This window comes from Gorilla gorilla, chromosome 14 (assembly GCF_029281585.2).
Source record: "Gorilla gorilla gorilla isolate KB3781 chromosome 14, NHGRI_mGorGor1-v2.1_pri, whole genome shotgun sequence".
NCBI lineage: Eukaryota > Metazoa > Chordata > Mammalia > Primates > Hominidae > Gorilla > Gorilla gorilla.
In genome coordinates, this window is record NC_073238.2 from 49,362,871 (window position 1) to 49,380,355 (window position 17,485).

General features: G+C 32.9%; 1 protein-coding gene across 7 annotated transcripts in view; it reads left to right on the forward strand.

The window, feature by feature from the left end:
* The window catches only part of NBEA (neurobeachin), a 723,498-nt gene that overhangs the window by 113,296 nt on the left and 592,717 nt on the right, over positions 1–17,485 (forward strand). For 6 of the 7 annotated variants that reach the window (XM_055360199.2, XM_055360200.2, XM_055360202.2 and 3 more), the window contains exons 7-10: positions 1,550–1,669; positions 4,252–4,398; positions 15,830–16,027; positions 16,640–16,773. In XM_055360199.2, the coding sequence (XP_055216174.2) occupies positions 1,550–1,669; positions 4,252–4,398; positions 15,830–16,027; positions 16,640–16,773 (599 nt within the window). Of the gene's footprint in view, positions 1–1,549; positions 1,670–4,251; positions 4,399–15,829; positions 16,028–16,639; positions 16,774–17,485 lie in introns of those variants that run through there. The other variant, XM_055360205.2, reaches the window with a different exon arrangement.

Sequence of the window (17,485 nt, forward strand, 5' to 3'; positions counted from 1 at the left end):
TTCTGATTTTAATCAGGGCTAACATATATGTTGGTTTCAAATCAAGTGAAAGACTTAGTTTCCGATAAATTAATGATTACCTGGAATGAAAAAACTTAAAAAAGGATGTGCATTTTAGACAGTTAAATGTCTTGACCTGACCTTGCTTTTATAGAAGCACACTGTTGTTTTGTATTACTGACTTTTTTGAGTTCTTTAATACACTGTTTTTTTTCCTTTTTCTTTTCTTTTTTGTTTTTTGAGACAAAGTCTTGCCCTGTCGCCCAGGCTGGAGTGCAGTGGTGCGATCTTGGCTCACTGCAACCTCTGCCTCCCAGGTTCAAGTGATTCTTGTGCCTCAGCCTCCCTAGTAGCTGGGATTACAGGCACATGCCACCACGCCTGGCTAATTTTTGTATTTTTAGTAGACACGGGGTTTCACCGTGTTGGCCAGGCTGGTCTCGAACTTCTGACATTAGTTGATCTGCCCACCTTGGCCTCCCAAAGTGCTGGGATTACAGGTATGAGCCACCGTGCCCAGCCTATTTTTATTTTCTAAGTTGAAATGAACAAAATTGAATTTTGCTCAAAGTATTTTAGATACCTTGAAATAACTGATATTTTAGTGACTAAGGATTATTATAACTTTTTATTTCTGAAAATATATATGAAATAATTGAATAGTGCATTTAAATAATCTGTAGAACAAAGTTTGTATTTTATATTTTGGTGGGAGGCAGAAACCAGTTAGTTTTCCCACCTTAACTTCAGAAAGCATACTTGTTCAAATGTTTACAAATCATTTGTATTTTTCTATACTTTAGAAAAAATTATTTCTATATTCTCGATTTTAGGCTATTAACTCTCAGGAGACTAAAGGTTGCTACAGAAATCAAACCATCCATATTAAAATAGATACTTAATATGAACTCTTTCATTTATTCTTAATAAATATTCCCACATTGTTATTAAATATATAATTATCACTGAATTTACTAAATCTAAATGGTGAAATTGAAGCTACCTAAATCTTATTATAAATGCTAAAATGTTGTTTCTTTGACAGATCTTTCCTGACCATGCAATCCAAAGTAGAATCCTTGTTTATTCTTTTTCAGTTTATACTGTTCTTTTTCTCTTCACTGTAATCACCATGATTTATAATTCTACATTTGTTTGATTGTGTCATATATATTTCTTTTAGTAGCTCATAAATTCTAGGAGAACTGGTCAGCCTTGGGTATCTGCAGTGCTTGGCACAATGTAAATTTTAAATGAATGAACACAAATAAATTGTATTTCCACAATTTCAAATCTTGGTATAGCGGAAGGAACATCACGCTGGAGGTCAAGGGGTTGTAGTTCTTGTCTTCTCCAGGAGTATTCTTTATGTGCCACTTCTACCATCTGTGAAATGAGAAATGAGAGGGGGAACTTGATCAAGTGGTATTAGATGATCCTTAATAGTCCTGTCAGCATATTCTTGTAGGGTTTTATGAATGTTATAATTGCATTTTAGACTGTAACAACCAAACATTATATATTGATATATTTAATTTTTTTATTTAAGTGGTACATGATCAGCATTGTCCACATTTACAATCGATGGAGGAACAGTGAAATTCGGTGTTATGTTAATGGACAACTGGTATCTTATGGTGATATGGCTTGGCATGTTAACACAAATGATGTAAGTCTTTATTTTTCTGTCTGTGTTTTAATTTGTTTGGGAGTATAATCTATCATTACAATATGAATTGAATAATAAAATAGTTTGGTAGAAGCTTAAAACTTTGAAAGTTTATTCTTTTTATTAAATAAATCTTTCATTGTTAAATTTAGTATAAGAAAATTTCTAAAAGACATGATTAGTGATAAAAAAACAGAAACATTTAGCCAAAGTTTTAAGTTTTTTAGATCAAAAACCATGAATCCTGTATTCTGTTTTTTCCAGCATCAAGCACTAAAAAATGTGGTTTACCTCTTATTTAGATATGGAAAGAAGACCCTAAACAGAAGTATAACAGATAGTCACTATTATTAATTACATAGTGATAAATGCTATGGAGAAAATAAATTGGGGATACAGGAAGTTGGTGTAGGGAAGGGAGAAGCAAGATGGTCCAGAGATGATTTTAGTAGGAAGAGTTGAGCAAGCAAGGTATGTGGGGAACTTCTTCTATTCAGTGGGAACAGTGAGTGCAAAGGCTTTGAGGCAGAATAGGAAAGTTCAAGGAAAAGGCAATTTGACTGGAGCAGAGGGAGGAAGAGGCAAAATAATATTAAGAGATGAGGTTAGGCAGAAATCATTTTGGCCTTCATAAGCAAACAAGGCCTGGGTTTTCGCATCTTACTCAGCTTAAAAATCCTTGGAAGGTTTTCAGCAGACAAGTGATGTGTGCTTCTATTTTAAAACCATCGGTCTGCCTGCAGTATTGAGAATATTTTGAAGGGAAATTACAGAAGCAGGAAGATCACTTAAATTGCTTATTATAATAAAACAAAGAGACTTTATTAGTGTGTACCAGTATATTAGCAGGGGAAGAATTGACACAGTTGGATTCTAGGTAGAGAATAACTAGAATCAAAACCTCAAGGGTTCTTATGGTTTCTCTACTTTGGGCTTTCCATTGTCTACATTCCGGCCTGTCAGAGCCAAAGTGAAAGGTTTGTTTTAATGCTGAAAGTACCTCCAAGCTCAATAATATACAACCCTTCAAGCATACCTGGTTTTATAAGAACTTACTCTTAAACACAATTCATTTCTCAGTTTTGTTTGCATCTCTCTAGGCTTTCATCTCCCGAAGGGCAGGGATTTGCTTATCCTGTCTTGTATTCTTTTAACTAGCACTGTGCATATGGTCCACAGTTTGTCCCCTAGATCGGGGCTGGGCAGACTACACCCTATGAGCCAAATCTGACCCTCCCCCTGTTTCTGGTTTTGTGTAAGCTGGGGGCTAAGAATCTTGGCTTTTAATTTTTAAAGGTTTTTGTTTTTTCTTTTTTAAGAGACACAAACAAAATCGAAGAATGGGACAGAAACCAGGTGTGGCAGGCAAAGTTTAAAATATCTTCTGTCTGTCCCTTTATAGAAAAAGTTACTTTTCTCTGCCGTAGAAACTTATGGTTGAGCCACAACCAATAAATATTTAATAGAATGTTGTTTTCAGAATTAGAATACACAGATGAAATTCTGCTTTTTATCTTCTCTCCAAAGGAGATCTCTCCAGAGTCTTTTTATTATAGAGTGGAAGAAACCCCAGTGGTCTTCTTGACTCATTAAATGAGAAGACAGTATCTTGGAAAGAAAAGACTTAGTTTTTTGGTTATTTGTAATAGTGCCCTAAGAAGTGGAGAATTCTAGATTATAACACATATATACATTCTTTATGCAGTTAAAGTTCCCATACTTCTAATTAAAGATTGTGTATTTAATGACGACAATTTTTTTTTGCCTTTGTACCCCATTCACAATTTTTTTTGTTACTTTATTGAAGTACGAAAAGTACTTCTTACATATATAATTTTTGCTTGTTCGTTCTTAAGGTGTGAAATAGCCTGTGGGGATAGGAGAAAGGAACTGAGCCATGACTGCCTTCCCTGGTTTGGGTGGGCGGGGTGTAGGAAGTAGAGGCTGGAAAGATCAAGCTTTTGGCTTCTTCAGTGCTGAATTCCTCATGTGGAGAGCACTGTACCATCGGCTTTAAGCAGCAGATCTTAGTCTTATTGTTTATTTGATTCTGTGTAATTCCTACTCATATATGAGAAGGGATTGATTTTCTTTGTGTCTTTTACTTAATATGGAGAAGTAGAGGAATAGATTTGTAATTTCAAAAATAAAGTAGAATAAAAAAATTAGACCCTGTGTGTTCATGATTAAATTTTGGAATAGTCATTCCCTTGATTCAGATCAATCTCTCCATATATGGATCATTGTACATCATTACAGTTTTAAATTAGTTTAACTTTTGTAAATAAATAATTATAAGCTATTTTGCCTTTAACTATAGTATTTGAAAAGTGGTAAGTCTGAAGATTGAGTAGGTGGCTATTGTTTGTTTGCTTAAACATAAGTGTGAAACATGTAACTGATCATTTTTCCCAAAAAACTTGACTGGCATTTATTATTAAAATAATAAAGTCTTAATTGATGCTTTCTTCTATTATTATTGTTATATTTTAAAATATTCATGATAATGAAGGCCGATTTAAGGATTTAAACCTTTTTGTCATTAAAAATAATGCATTTTTCTTTATTACTTTTAAAAATAGAGCTATGACAAGTGCTTTCTTGGATCATCAGAAACTGCTGATGCAAATAGGGTATTCTGTGGTCAACTTGGTGCCGTGTATGTGTTCAGTGAAGCACTCAACCCAGCACAGATATTTGCAATTCATCAGTTAGGACCTGGATATAAGGTAGTAATAACTGTAATTTTATAAATTCTATGGAGAGTTTTAGATGTAAAATGTGGTGTAATATCATTTTTAGTGAAAATCTTTCTTTAATACGGTTTAAGAGTCATTTCTATTTTTTGGAATGTTAGTCAAGTTTTATTATAGTTTCTTTTTGGTTCAAAGATGCTTCTTAACCGTTTTTATAAACTTTTATTCTTCAGAATATTTTCTAATATTCATGGCATGCCTTTTGTTAACAATTCTGAAATAATAGATCTTATGAAACTGTCTTGCTTAATGTAGTATTTAAAATACAAAAATTTGAAATATACATATTACATAATGAACATAATAAAGAACTTGTTAATATTACTGGTAACTTGGAAAGAAGAGTTAAAGCTTTAGAAGGAAACTAAGATAATATATTTCATGGGCCTGAAATTATTCAATTTTAGCTTATATTTTTGCTTTAATTGCACTAAGTGAGGAAGTAGGTATAGTAGTGAGTATACTAATTTAGCAAAACTAATTAATGTAATTTATCATATTCTTTTTGTTTTTTAAACTTTAAAAACAAAGACTCTAGGTAAGATAGAGCATGCACATATATGAGTTAGCTTAAAGTGTGTAGTGCATCTGGCTAGGGGAGTATATAAGGGTTCTATTTAAATCACATTAGGAATTGTGAAGTCTCAAACTACTTGTAGCTGAAAGAGAATTACACATTATAGTCAGTGTTTATAATTCTGAAGGAGTACTTGTCTTGTATGGAGGTGTGGTTTTTTATTGAACTCAATTTAAATAATTAATGTGAAGATCGTGTAATGGAAAGGAGTAGTAAATATTAAAAAATATTCCCTCTTTGGCCTTTGTATTTTTGCATTGGTATTTCTCTTTGTATGTCATATATATATATATATGACATACATATATGTATATGTATGTATATGTGTATATATGTATATATATATATATACACACACATACAGAGAGAGAGAGAGAGAGAGGAAGTTTGAATTTACCCATATTAAAAGATCTTTTTGTTCTCAGTGACTTTAATAACCATAACAATATTGAAGAATAATAATGCTATTATTTTTATGTCAAGGTAACAATACTTGCTATCATATATTTTCCATATCATTTTTGGTTTTGTCTTACTAGCTCTAGAAATGAACTTGTGCTTGTACAGTTACTTTTTCTTTCATGGGTCTTTTTGTTGGGTTTGCATCCTGGTTCTGCCATTGTTGATCTTGCATAGGAATATTTTTGTAATTCACATTTTGTATTAATATGCTGCATGCTTTTCTTTCCTAGTTCTTTGAGTTTTTTCATAAAATACTTGCAGTGTCTTTTTAAGCTCTGATAGAATGATATTAAATAGAGTGACAAGCAAACAAATGAAATATAAAAAGTAGAATATCAAGAAAATACAAATCCAATATGATTGCTAATGTTAAATTTTAGAATTGATGGGAGCTTCCTGGCAACATCAAGGAAAAGGGCTGAATATAAGCAATTTTGTAATTCTTCTATTCACAAAGAAGCAAACTTTGTCCTGAACAGCTTTGCAAACTCTGTAATTTGTAGTATTCTTTTCACACGTCTTTCTTGTCATTCTTTTTAACAGCAGTGATAATGAGCAGTAACCCTGTCATCCTGTGTACACAGCTCATGTGACATAGTGTATCCTTAGTATCCTAACACACAGTAGAGTACCTAAAGTCAGAACTTTTAAGAGATTTACCTGTAAATTTGGGCATTACATCAAGAGAGTATTTCATTAAGTTTTGAAAGTTCTCAGCTCACTGCACCCCTTGTTGTTAGCGGGGGTTGATGATAAATCCACGGGTAAATGCATTTTCTCAATTTGTAAATATTATAAATACAATTGCTACCATGACAGGCATCAGCAAAAATTTTTTATATTAAAAACCTTTTTTTTTCAGAAATTCAGAGAATATAGGGAAGGAGGAATGCATTTGATCAGATTGTGTTTTGACAGAAGAAAAGCTGAGTAGTTGACACATTATAGTCACAATTATCTTGGTAAAGTCACTTTCTGTGAGTGAAGGGGTAGAGGGCTACAGTGGAATTTTTAAGGTGTAGAGAATATAATAACTAGTGGACATTTGGATAAATCACAAATGGAGTTTAGAGTACTTAGTGTTGTATAATAACATAGTATTTATATTTTTTGCCTTAAGTTATATGGAACTTTCTTTCATTGTAATGGTCAGACAATATTTATGATTCTGAGCTTAGTGTAGATAGCATGTCAACATACAGGCTTCAAAATTAATAAAATAAGTTAATTCTACCTTCAAATAATGTCATCAAACTATATATTCAATGGAGCCTATCACAAATGATTTTGACTTGCTGGTCACTGGAGTGCTAGGTAATTTTTGTTCTGTCGAGTGTTTGGTTTTGAGCATTGCAGTTTATCAGTAAATATTCTGTACTTGGTTATTTTCTGGAGACAGTAAATAAGTTAGGGTGTCACTTATTAACTAAATCATTCAGTTTGGAAAATAAAATACAGAAATTCAGAAAATATTTAAAATACTGAAAATCTCACTGTAGATTTGTCTAGTATGGTAAAATTTACTATCAGATAAGTTTACTGTGGATCTCTATTTGGGGTTATGTAATGTCTTCGAGATTATAAAATCTTGTGTATCAGGTGGCCCTTTGACATAAGCTTGCAAATCAGATTTTAACAAAGTTTTTATATTTTATAATTATTACTAGATATTTTCTCAGTGTTATGTTAACCCTGTGTGGCAAGCAGTTAGTCTTCATTGCCAGATATTTGAAAATTTAGCTTTGAGTTCTCTCCTTCATTTATGAATATGATAACAATGGTTTTATGAATTGCTATATCATAATAAAGTTCTAACTGATAAGAGAAAAAGTATAACACAACCTCCAAATTAAAATTCACTTCAGAGGATTTCCAATACTTGTATGGAGGGGTGAGCTCCTAACAAACTGATCTTCTCACAAATAACCATTTGTAAACTCTGCACATAATATAGATAACATCTATAGGGTTATGGAGATTGAATAAAAGCAGGCAGGCTTTGGAGGGTAGTCAAAATATGGAACAGTCGGTCTGCATGGACTGATATCCCTATTTTTTGCTTTTATAGGAAACTTTCTGGCCAGAAAGTTTCTCTACAATATTGTACGGAGTAGTAGTCACACAATTTAGCATATAATCCCAAAGTATTTTTTCTAAAAATAGGAAAATGTGACTTATTCTCAAGGGAAGAGAAAATCATCATATACCAACACCAAGATAACTCACATGTTGGAAATATCATATGAGGTCTATTATAACTAGTGAGGTAGAGAAAAATTTACTTATAATGAATTAAAAGATAGGAAGTATCAGCCATGAAATAAAACAAAGTCAGATGGCAATTCTAGAACTGAAAAATATATCGGAATTAAAAATAAGCTGTATGGGCTTATTAGCAGAATTAACATGATAGAGAAGTAAATGAACTTGAATATAGATTGATAGAAACTTTGAAGAGAGTTGTGAAAGATTGGGGTAAAAAAATAGAACCCTAGAGATGGATGGGGCAATTTTGAAAGGTCTAATAGGCACAGTATAAGAGAAAGCCAGAAAAAATATTTGAATAAATGATGTTAGAAAACTTCTCAGATTTGGTAAAAGGCTTACATTTATAGATTGAAGAAACTCCGAAAACTCCAACCAAAATAAATGCAAAGAGAACCAAAGTAGGCACATTACAGTCAAAGTGTGGAAAACCAAAAATAAAGAGAAAATCTTGAAATCCGGCAGAGGAAAACTAGACATTGATAAGGGAACAATAATTTGAATATCTGTACACATCTCATCAGAAAGCAGTAAAGCCATAGAGGTGGAACAAAATCCTTAAAGTTCTGAAAGGAAGAAAAAAAATCTGTCAACCTAGAATTTTTTTATCCGGTGAAAATATTCTTTAAGTCTTTTGAAAGAAAATTAAATAAATTTGTTGTTATTTGACTGTCATTACTGACTGAAAAAGAAAACCTGGATGATTAGGAGTATATACATGTAATACATATGACAACTAACAGAAAGATTTGTGGAGAGGCTATAAATGCACCTATGTAGTTGAAAAGTTGCTGTATTTTACAATGCGTCTTGATAGAATGATGTTGACTACAATTCAATGGCTAAAACAAAATTAACAAAGTCAAAATTGCATGTCTTTTCTTGAATGATAGGCCAAATATGTATCCAGTATTTCATTTACCCACAGCATATGTTGTAGACTCCTCTTTCAAATTAAAGGTAACAAAAGCTCAGTTGAAAGGAAAAACAAAATAAATCAATGCTAGCTACTACAGATAAGGTACACTAAATACAAATAATTAGCCTTCACTAATTCATCCATTCATTCTTTTATTAAACAGTTGGGCACTGTTCTAGATGCTAGGGATATAACAATTAAAACCAACAAAACCTCTGCCTGTATTTTGGAGAAGTAGGGTGTGCAGTATCATGGGAGAAGATAGATTACAAAACAAAAGAAAAATATATAGTGTCTATATGGTGATAAGAGCTATGAGACACACAAAGCAGGTAAAAAAGTTGGAAGTTGATGCTAGCCAAGTGGATATACGGGGAAGAGCTTTAAGGGCAAATGCCAGAGCCAGAATAAAGGCCATTAGCAGAAGCTTACTTCACAGATTGAAGAACATTGTGACTGTTTTCCTGTGACTGTCACAGAAGGAGCAAGGGGAAGAGTCAAAGAAGATTAATTCAGAGAACAATTACATGCTTTCAGAGGATTGTTATGACTTTATTTTTGCTCTTGAGTGAGAGGAACAGCCATTGAAAAGTTTTGAGCCTGATACCAATTTGAAAAGGATCACTCTGGTTACTTTGGTAAATAGGGAGAAAAGGTGGAAATAGGGAGACTAGTTAGGGGGCTGTTGCAGTTATTTAGTGAAAGAGCTCTGGAAAGTATTGAGACTCGTTTAGATTTTTGATAAAGCATATCTAAAATATCTGACTCTAAAAGGTCAGCTTTTGGATATACTTTGGAGGTAGTGCCAGTAGGATTTTCTGTCACTGTGAACATGGGGTAAGGGAGCAAGAGAGGATTGAGAGGAGCAAGTAAGTGACCCCATGAATTTTAGGCTGAAAAACTGAGCTGATGGAGTTGTCATTTACTGAGATGGGGAGGACTATAAAGAAATAAGTTTTGGCAGAGAAGATCAAATATTTGGTTATGGACATAGGTTATGGACATAGTTGTTTGAGATGCCTGATAGACATCTAAATGTAAAAAATGAAGAACGTCTGGAGTTCAGAGGCGACATACAGGTTGGAGATAGAAATTTGGCATTGGCAGGATATGGACAGGATTTAAAGGTAAAGGACTGGATTTAGGTACCAGTGAAGTGAGTTCAGAGAAAAAGATAACTGAGAAATGAGTCCTTGGGAAAGCCAGTGTTTGTAAGTTGAGGAGGTGCAGAGGAACCAGCAAAGGAGAATGAGGAGAACAAGGGAATAAGGAGAAAAAGCAGGAGAGTGTGGTGTTTGTTTTTTTTTTTTTTTTTTTTTTTTTTTTTTTTTGAGACGGAGTCTCGCTCTGTCGCCCAGGCTGGAGTGCAGTGGTGCAATCTCGGCTCACTGCAAGCTCCGCCTCCCGGGTTCACGCCATTCTCCTGCCTCAGCCTCCCGAGTAGCTGGGACTACAGGCGCCCGCCACTGCGCCCGGCTAATTTTTTGTATTTTTAGTAGAGATGGGGTTTCACCGTGGTCTCGATCTCCTGACCTCGTGATCCGCCCACCTCGGCCTCCCAAAGTGCTGGGATTACAGGCGTGAGCCACCGCGCCGAGAGTGTGGTGTTTTAACTTGACCTACTTGAAGTTAAATCTCCTTTCTTCTTCATTGAGGGTACTGATTGTCAAATAGACACAGGATAATAGATTAGAAAATCCTGTAATTATACATAAAGAACAGTCTCAGAATAACAATACCAATAATGCCCAATTGTTATAATTACTGAAAATACAGTTAATTTGTTTTTGCATATGTTATCTTCATTCTCCATCTTGCCATTTTTAAAATAGTTGAGGTATGTTACAAGGTGAATTATGTTCCCCTAAAATTCACTAAAATTCTAACCCTCAGTAGCCTGTAATCTGACTGTTTTTGGAGACAGGGTCTTTAAAGAGGTAATTAAGGTTACGTGAGGTCATTTGGTTATTGGGCCCTAATCCAATATGACTAGTATCCTTATAAAGAGGAGGAAATTAGGACACAGCCACACGCAAAGGGAAGACCATGTAAAGACATAGGAAAGAAAAGGTGGTTAGACTGTCTTCAAACCAAGGAGAGAGTCTCCAGAAGAAAACCCTGCTGACACCCATATGTCAGATTTACAGCCTCCAGAACTATGAGAAATTAAACTTCTTTTATTTAAGCCATCCAGCCTCTGGTACTTTTTCGTAGCAGACCCAGCAAGCTAATACAAGGTCTTATCTGTGTTGTGAGCTCACGCAGTCACTACATACCATTGACTCTTAACTCTTACTTAATCATAGTTCTATAAGTACCTGTGTGTTTAAGGCTTATATTATTTCCTTATATTGATGTGTTTCGGCTGTGTTTTAGCTCTTTCTGTAGTACATTCCTCAGGAAGAGTTCATGGAAATAGTATTTCTTGAGAAATGCATTTTGATACTAGTTTGTAAGGGGCTTTATACTTTATACTTGAAAGCCATTTTGCCTGGCTATAAAATCCCTGACTTTTCTTTCTTTGGATGTCTTAAAATATGCTACTAATTTTTCTCTGGCATGAGGTATTGGTATTGAAAGCCTGTTGACAATGTAGTATCTTCTCCATTACAAGGCACTTAGTCTTGTTAGATGCTCAAAGGATTTTTTTTTCTTTTTCCTTCAATCTAGTAATTTTGGTAGATATGTCTTGGTGTTGGTCACTGTGAGTTAATTTCTCAGGTATGTGGTGTCCACTTTCATATGTAGTTTGCATCTTTTCATATTTTAAGAAATTGTTCTTGTACTGTACTTTTAGAATTTCTTCTGTTTCCTTGCTTTGGTTTTCTTCTCCAGAGACTTGACTATGCATGTTTATTTACTTTGCTTATCTTTAATATTTCTCTTAAATCACTTCTCATATTTCACTTTCTCTTAAATCTTTATCTCCTTCTTTATTTCTCTCTCATTTTAAAATTTAAAAGTAAAATAAAAATTACAGAAAAGCTACAAGCACTATCCCAGTCGGTTTTTTTCCTGAACCCTGAGAGTGACTACTGACATGATGGTTATTTAGGAATGTGTTTATTTCCACATATTTGTGAATTCATCAAATTCCTTTATATTATTGATTTCTAACATTCCAGTTTGGACAGATAATATACTTTGTATTATATCTGTCTTCATAAATTTATTCAGATGTTTTATGACCTGAGTTTGGTCTATTCAGGGAATGTTTCATGTGTACATTTTTTTTTTGGAAACAGGGTCTCTTCTTCTGTCACCTAAGCTGGAGTGCAGTGGTGCAGTCCTAGCACACTGGAGCCTTAGACTCCTGGGCTCAGGCTATCCTCCTGCCTCAGCTCCTGGGTAGCTGGGACTATAGGCACAAGCCACTGTGCCTGACTAATTTTTCAGTTTTTTATGGAGACAGGGTCTTGCTATGTTGCTCAAGCTAGTTTTGAACTCCTGGCCTCAAGTGATCCTCCTACCTCAGCCTCCCAAAGTGTTGTGATTACAGGCATGAGCCACTGAGCCCAGCTATGTGTACTTTAGAAGAATGTGTATTAAGCTGTTTTAGGATGGTGTGTTCTAGAGATGTCTGTTAGTTCTGTTTGGTTTTTGTTCAAATCTTCAGTTTCCTTCTTGATCTTATGAATGGAAAGTTGAGTATTGAAGTGCCCAACTATTATTATTAACTTGTGTGTTTCTCCCTTCATTTCTTCAGAGATTTCTTCGTGTATTTTGATGCTTTGTTGTTGGATGCACATATGTTTACAATTGCTATATCCTCCTGATAATTGGCCCTTTTATCATTATCCAATGTCTTTTTAATATCTAGTAATATATCTTGTTTTAAAGTCTATTTTGTCCGATATTAGCACAGCCATTCCAGCTTTCTTGTGGTTTCTTGATTTTTTCCCATTTTATTTACTTTAAATATGTTTTTATCTTTGAATATTCTATAAACAGTATGTTATTGAATCTTATTTTATTATCCAGTCTGACAATCTCTGCCTTTTGATTTGATCGGTTATTTCGTTCATCTTTAATGTGATTATCGATAATTAGGTTTCCATCTGTCATTTTATTTTTTGTTAGCTATGTGTCTCATGTTCTTTTTATTTCTTTATTTCTTCTTTACTGCTTTCTTTGGATTATGTGCTTATTTTCTTATATAGCATTTTCAATTTTTAAATAATTTTTTTCACTTAAAAACCATTTCTTTACTGATTGCAGTAGAGCTTACCATATACATCTTAACTCACTGGAATCAGCCTCAGATTTATATTAATTTTATCCTAGTGAGTTATATAAATGTTACTTCTATAGAGCTCTATTTGTTTTCTCTGTTTTTTTGTGATATTATTGTTATACATATAGTATCTGTATATGTTACGAACCCAACATGACGTAATTATTACTTCATATAATTGTGTCTTTTAAAGAAGCTGAGAGAAGAAAGATACAGTATATGTTTATAGATTTTGTTATATTGATCTTCTGATTTATCATTTATGAATCTCTTCATTTGTTTCTGTGGATTCAGTTACCACTTGGAGTCGTTTCCTTAGCTCAGTACAACTTTGCTTCCATCCACCTTCTTTGTTATGCTGAAGTGGTCCATACTGAAAAGAATGCATCATACTCTACTTATTTGAGTGTAATTAGTACAAAATATATTCATACCTTCTTTTCTTCTTTTAAAATAATTATAACAGTTTTATTGAAGTGTAATTTACATGCCATACAAATCATTAATGTTAAGTGTACAAGTCAATTTTTTTTTATAAACTTACAAAGTTGTGCGGACATCACTACAATTTAATTTTAGAACATTTCTATCACCCCAGAAGGATCCTACCTGCCTATTTGCAGTCACTTCTCATTCTCATCCATCTCCTAGTCATACAGATTTATATAACAATTCTTCCTCTGAAAATCCTTCTGAAAGAAATAATACGGTAAACATTGATATTTATATAAAGGCTTATACTTTTATGTAAAATATTTTCTTTAAAAACATTTTTTTAAGACTCAAGGTCTCACTCTGTCACCCAGGGTGGAGTGCAGTGGCATGATCATGGCTCATTGTGGTCTCAAAATCCTGGACTTGGTGATCCTTCCACCTCAGCCTCATGAAGAGCTGGAACTACAGGCGTGTGACACCACACTTGGCTAATTTTTAATTTTTTGGTAGAGATGGGGTCTCTCTGTGTGTTGTCCAGGCTGATCTCAAACTCCTGGCCTCAAGTGATCCTCCCACCTTGGCCTCTCAAAGTGCTAAGAGTACAGGTGTAAGCATTGTACATGTCCGCCTTTATATATAAATTTAAAGACATAGAAATAACCTAATACTGCAAATAAGGAAAGATAAGAAAATTATCTTCATTTAATGGATTCTGTGTTTATATTGAAATTACATTATACACTTTTTTTAAACCTAAAACTTTTAGATTTATTACATAAACTTGTTTTCCTCCTACAAACCAAAATAACATATGGTATGTATCATGGACTCAGAAAAACTAAGACCAATCAATGTTTTTCCAAATAAAAATAGGTTTTATTAGATATCTTACATTTCCACAAAATGATTTTAAATCTTTTAAGAGAATATATTAAATTTGTTAATTCCAGTGTAAGCAGTATGAACAAAATGAAAGCAAGAGTTTTGTTCTAGACAATGGGATGTACAAATGTTTCAGCAGTGGTAAAATGCAGACACGGAAAGCTGATTTCAGTGTTTAACAACTTATCTGTGTGTTTTAATTCAGTCACTGTTTTTTTGAATGCAGGTATGCTGAGTTCTTAAACATTCTAGTGATAACACTACCCTCCTCATTCAAAAAAAAGTATTATCAATGAAATACTTCAGACTACAGCATACACAAATTTTTAATCGTTCATGTTGCTCTTGTCTTGGCTCATGCCGCTCTTGTCTTGGCTCATGCCTGATAACTAATGGTTTGCATCCATTTTTCTTTTAGATAGTCTCTACACGCTAGTCCAGAAGTAAAAACTGACATGTTTGGTCTGCACAGTGTTAAAATGTTTGAATTAAATTTTAAAATATAGTGATTTTAGATAAAAATTCAGATTTCATGTTTCTTTTGAAATATGGAAGAACTAGCAACATTGAACAGTTGACTTGAGCTGAGGAGTAGGGGCCACTTTTAGAAAGGACAAATCTTCTCTAGTTTGAGGAAGTCCCCATCTGGCCCAATTCACTTATATGCATATCTGTATGCCTCCCGTAAGAACTTGAGTTTGGGACATTTAATTTAACCTTATAACATTAGAGTAAGAAAATTAGAGCTACATCAGCCTAATGATTTGCTCAGCATGAAAAAGATAATTAGTGGCAGAGTCAGGATTTTAAGATGATTTCACTATCGAAACATTGAATATGGAGTATAAATCAGAAGACTTAGGATTACGTGCTGGCCCCTTCTACATCTTAATTTCTGTAACATTCAGTTTTCATAGTTGTAAGTTGAAATTAATAGTAATACTGATATGTGATTATTGCAAAGGTTAAATATTATTTATCATTATTAGATTCATATCTGCAGAGCAATTTTAACCACATCTAACAATACCTTTCTTGTTATAGATGGCATAGGTTTAGTTCTTGTGTTTCATAAAAAGTAATAACATGTTTTAATGAACTCTTCTGAGTTTTGTATGTATATCGTGATATTATTATTGAGTAGCATTGGTATTTCATAGGTTGATTTGCTTTTTAGTAAAGATGTGAATATTTTTACATGTTAACTTTTTATAGCCTCAAATGATAATCATTTTTCTCTATAAGTAATTCATGTGCCAGGCACTGTTTATTTACACAAATACTTTTTACAGTGTTAACAAGAAAAATTCAACTTAAGCTCTGATGTAGTCTAGTAAAATCCTATTTATATATAATATCAGGTTTGATATTTTTTCTAATGAAATGATTTTGCCAGTAATCAAAAACTTTAAATTAGAAAATGAAGATCTGAGCATTTTTATTGGCATAATAAAACTTAACTCTCATTGAATTGAAGTGACAATAACAAAGTAAGTAATACCACTGAATAGTCCCTGACACATGAAAGGTACACAAGTAGTTTATTATTGTAAATGTTTCTCTGCTTTAAAACTTTTGAGTGTAATTGTTGCTTTTAAAAAGAGTGTTTACCTTAGTTTTATTTTTTCAGAGTACCTTCAAGTTTAAATCTGAGAGTGATATTCATTTGGCAGAACATCATAAACAGGTGTTATATGATGGGAAACTTGCAAGTAGCATTGCCTTTACATATAATGCTAAGGCCACTGATGCTCAGCTCTGCCTGGAATCATCACCAAAAGAGAATGCATCCATTTTTGTGCATTCCCCACATGCTCTAATGCTTCAGGTGGGTGAATCGTGGCTTTGTTTTCATGTTCTTGTCAGAATTTGACAGTATCTTTATTTTATATATCAAACATTGCTCATCTATAAATCTATGATTTTTTGTTTCTTTTTTGGCTTTTGCAGATCTTTTAAGTGAAACTTTAAAGAATATCTCTCTTTTCTATAGCAATATACTCTACCCTGGCCTTGTCTCCTTAGTAGGAAATCTGTCATATCCATTATCTTACATAGCCTTTGAAATTAAATCAATTAACTGAATAAGTTAGTTGTTAGATATAAAAACATACTTTGCTTTAAGAATGTATTACTAATATTCTCTAACATTAAAATTACTTGTCTTTAAATCCATCAATAGTATTTCTGATTTTAAAATAACGTTTGATTTTAACTTAATATTTTTAGTGTGAAAATGCCTCAACCTAAGATTTGAAATTTAAAAGTGATTAGCAAAGGTATTCACTTTTTTGTCTTATATGTGTATAAAAATTATAATTGAAGGCTTAAAAATGTCCAAGTATGTTATTTAATTCTATTATAAAGTTATTTGGAACAAGGAAATAGTGATGAAATCATTCTATAGAAGTTTAGTAAACATTTTTGTTTTTGGACATAGGATGTGAAAGCGATAGTAACACATTCAATTCATAGTGCAATTCATTCAATTGGAGGGATTCAAGTGCTTTTTCCACTTTTTGCCCAATTGGATAATCGGCAGCTCAATGACAGTCAAGTGGAAACAACTGTCTGGTAAGTTTTCTTTGCATGTACAATTGCTGGTATTTTATACACACTTAAGACTATGCGTGATGTACTCAGTGCTGTGTAAATGTATTACAGTATTTGGTTTCTGCCCTTAAAGTGTAATAAAAAATTTTTTAGAACTAATGGAGATATATATTTATACAATAAATAAAGAAAACGCTGACATTTAGGTTGTTATATCATAAAGGAATGCCTTCCTTGATAATAAATAGAAAATTCTTACCAAAGATAGAATAATGATTATAATACGTAGTTGAGGGAAAAATATTAATCCTGACCTTATCATTTGCAGATACTCATGGTTTGAACTGACCATGAAACCCTGTCAAGTTGAAGAAAATTACTAGGGTAAAGTTATTCAGAAGAATAATATTTATTAGCAGTTACATAATTTATATCTTAAAGAATGGTATTATTTTATAATGCTTTTGTCATGGCATAAGTCTAGCATAATATTAATTGACATCAGCCCTTATTTATATATAGTTTATATTTGAGGACTCAATCTAACCAGGCAAATCCATGTTTATGTAAAAATTAAATCTCTTCTAATGAGTGTGATTTCATGTGCATTTTTATAGTTTCTCTTTTATTAAAAAAAACCTTATGTGCCAGACTCTAATTTAATGTTATATCTTAGAATTATACATACAAGAATTTAAAAATGAATTGTAGTAGCTATTTTGATTATACACAT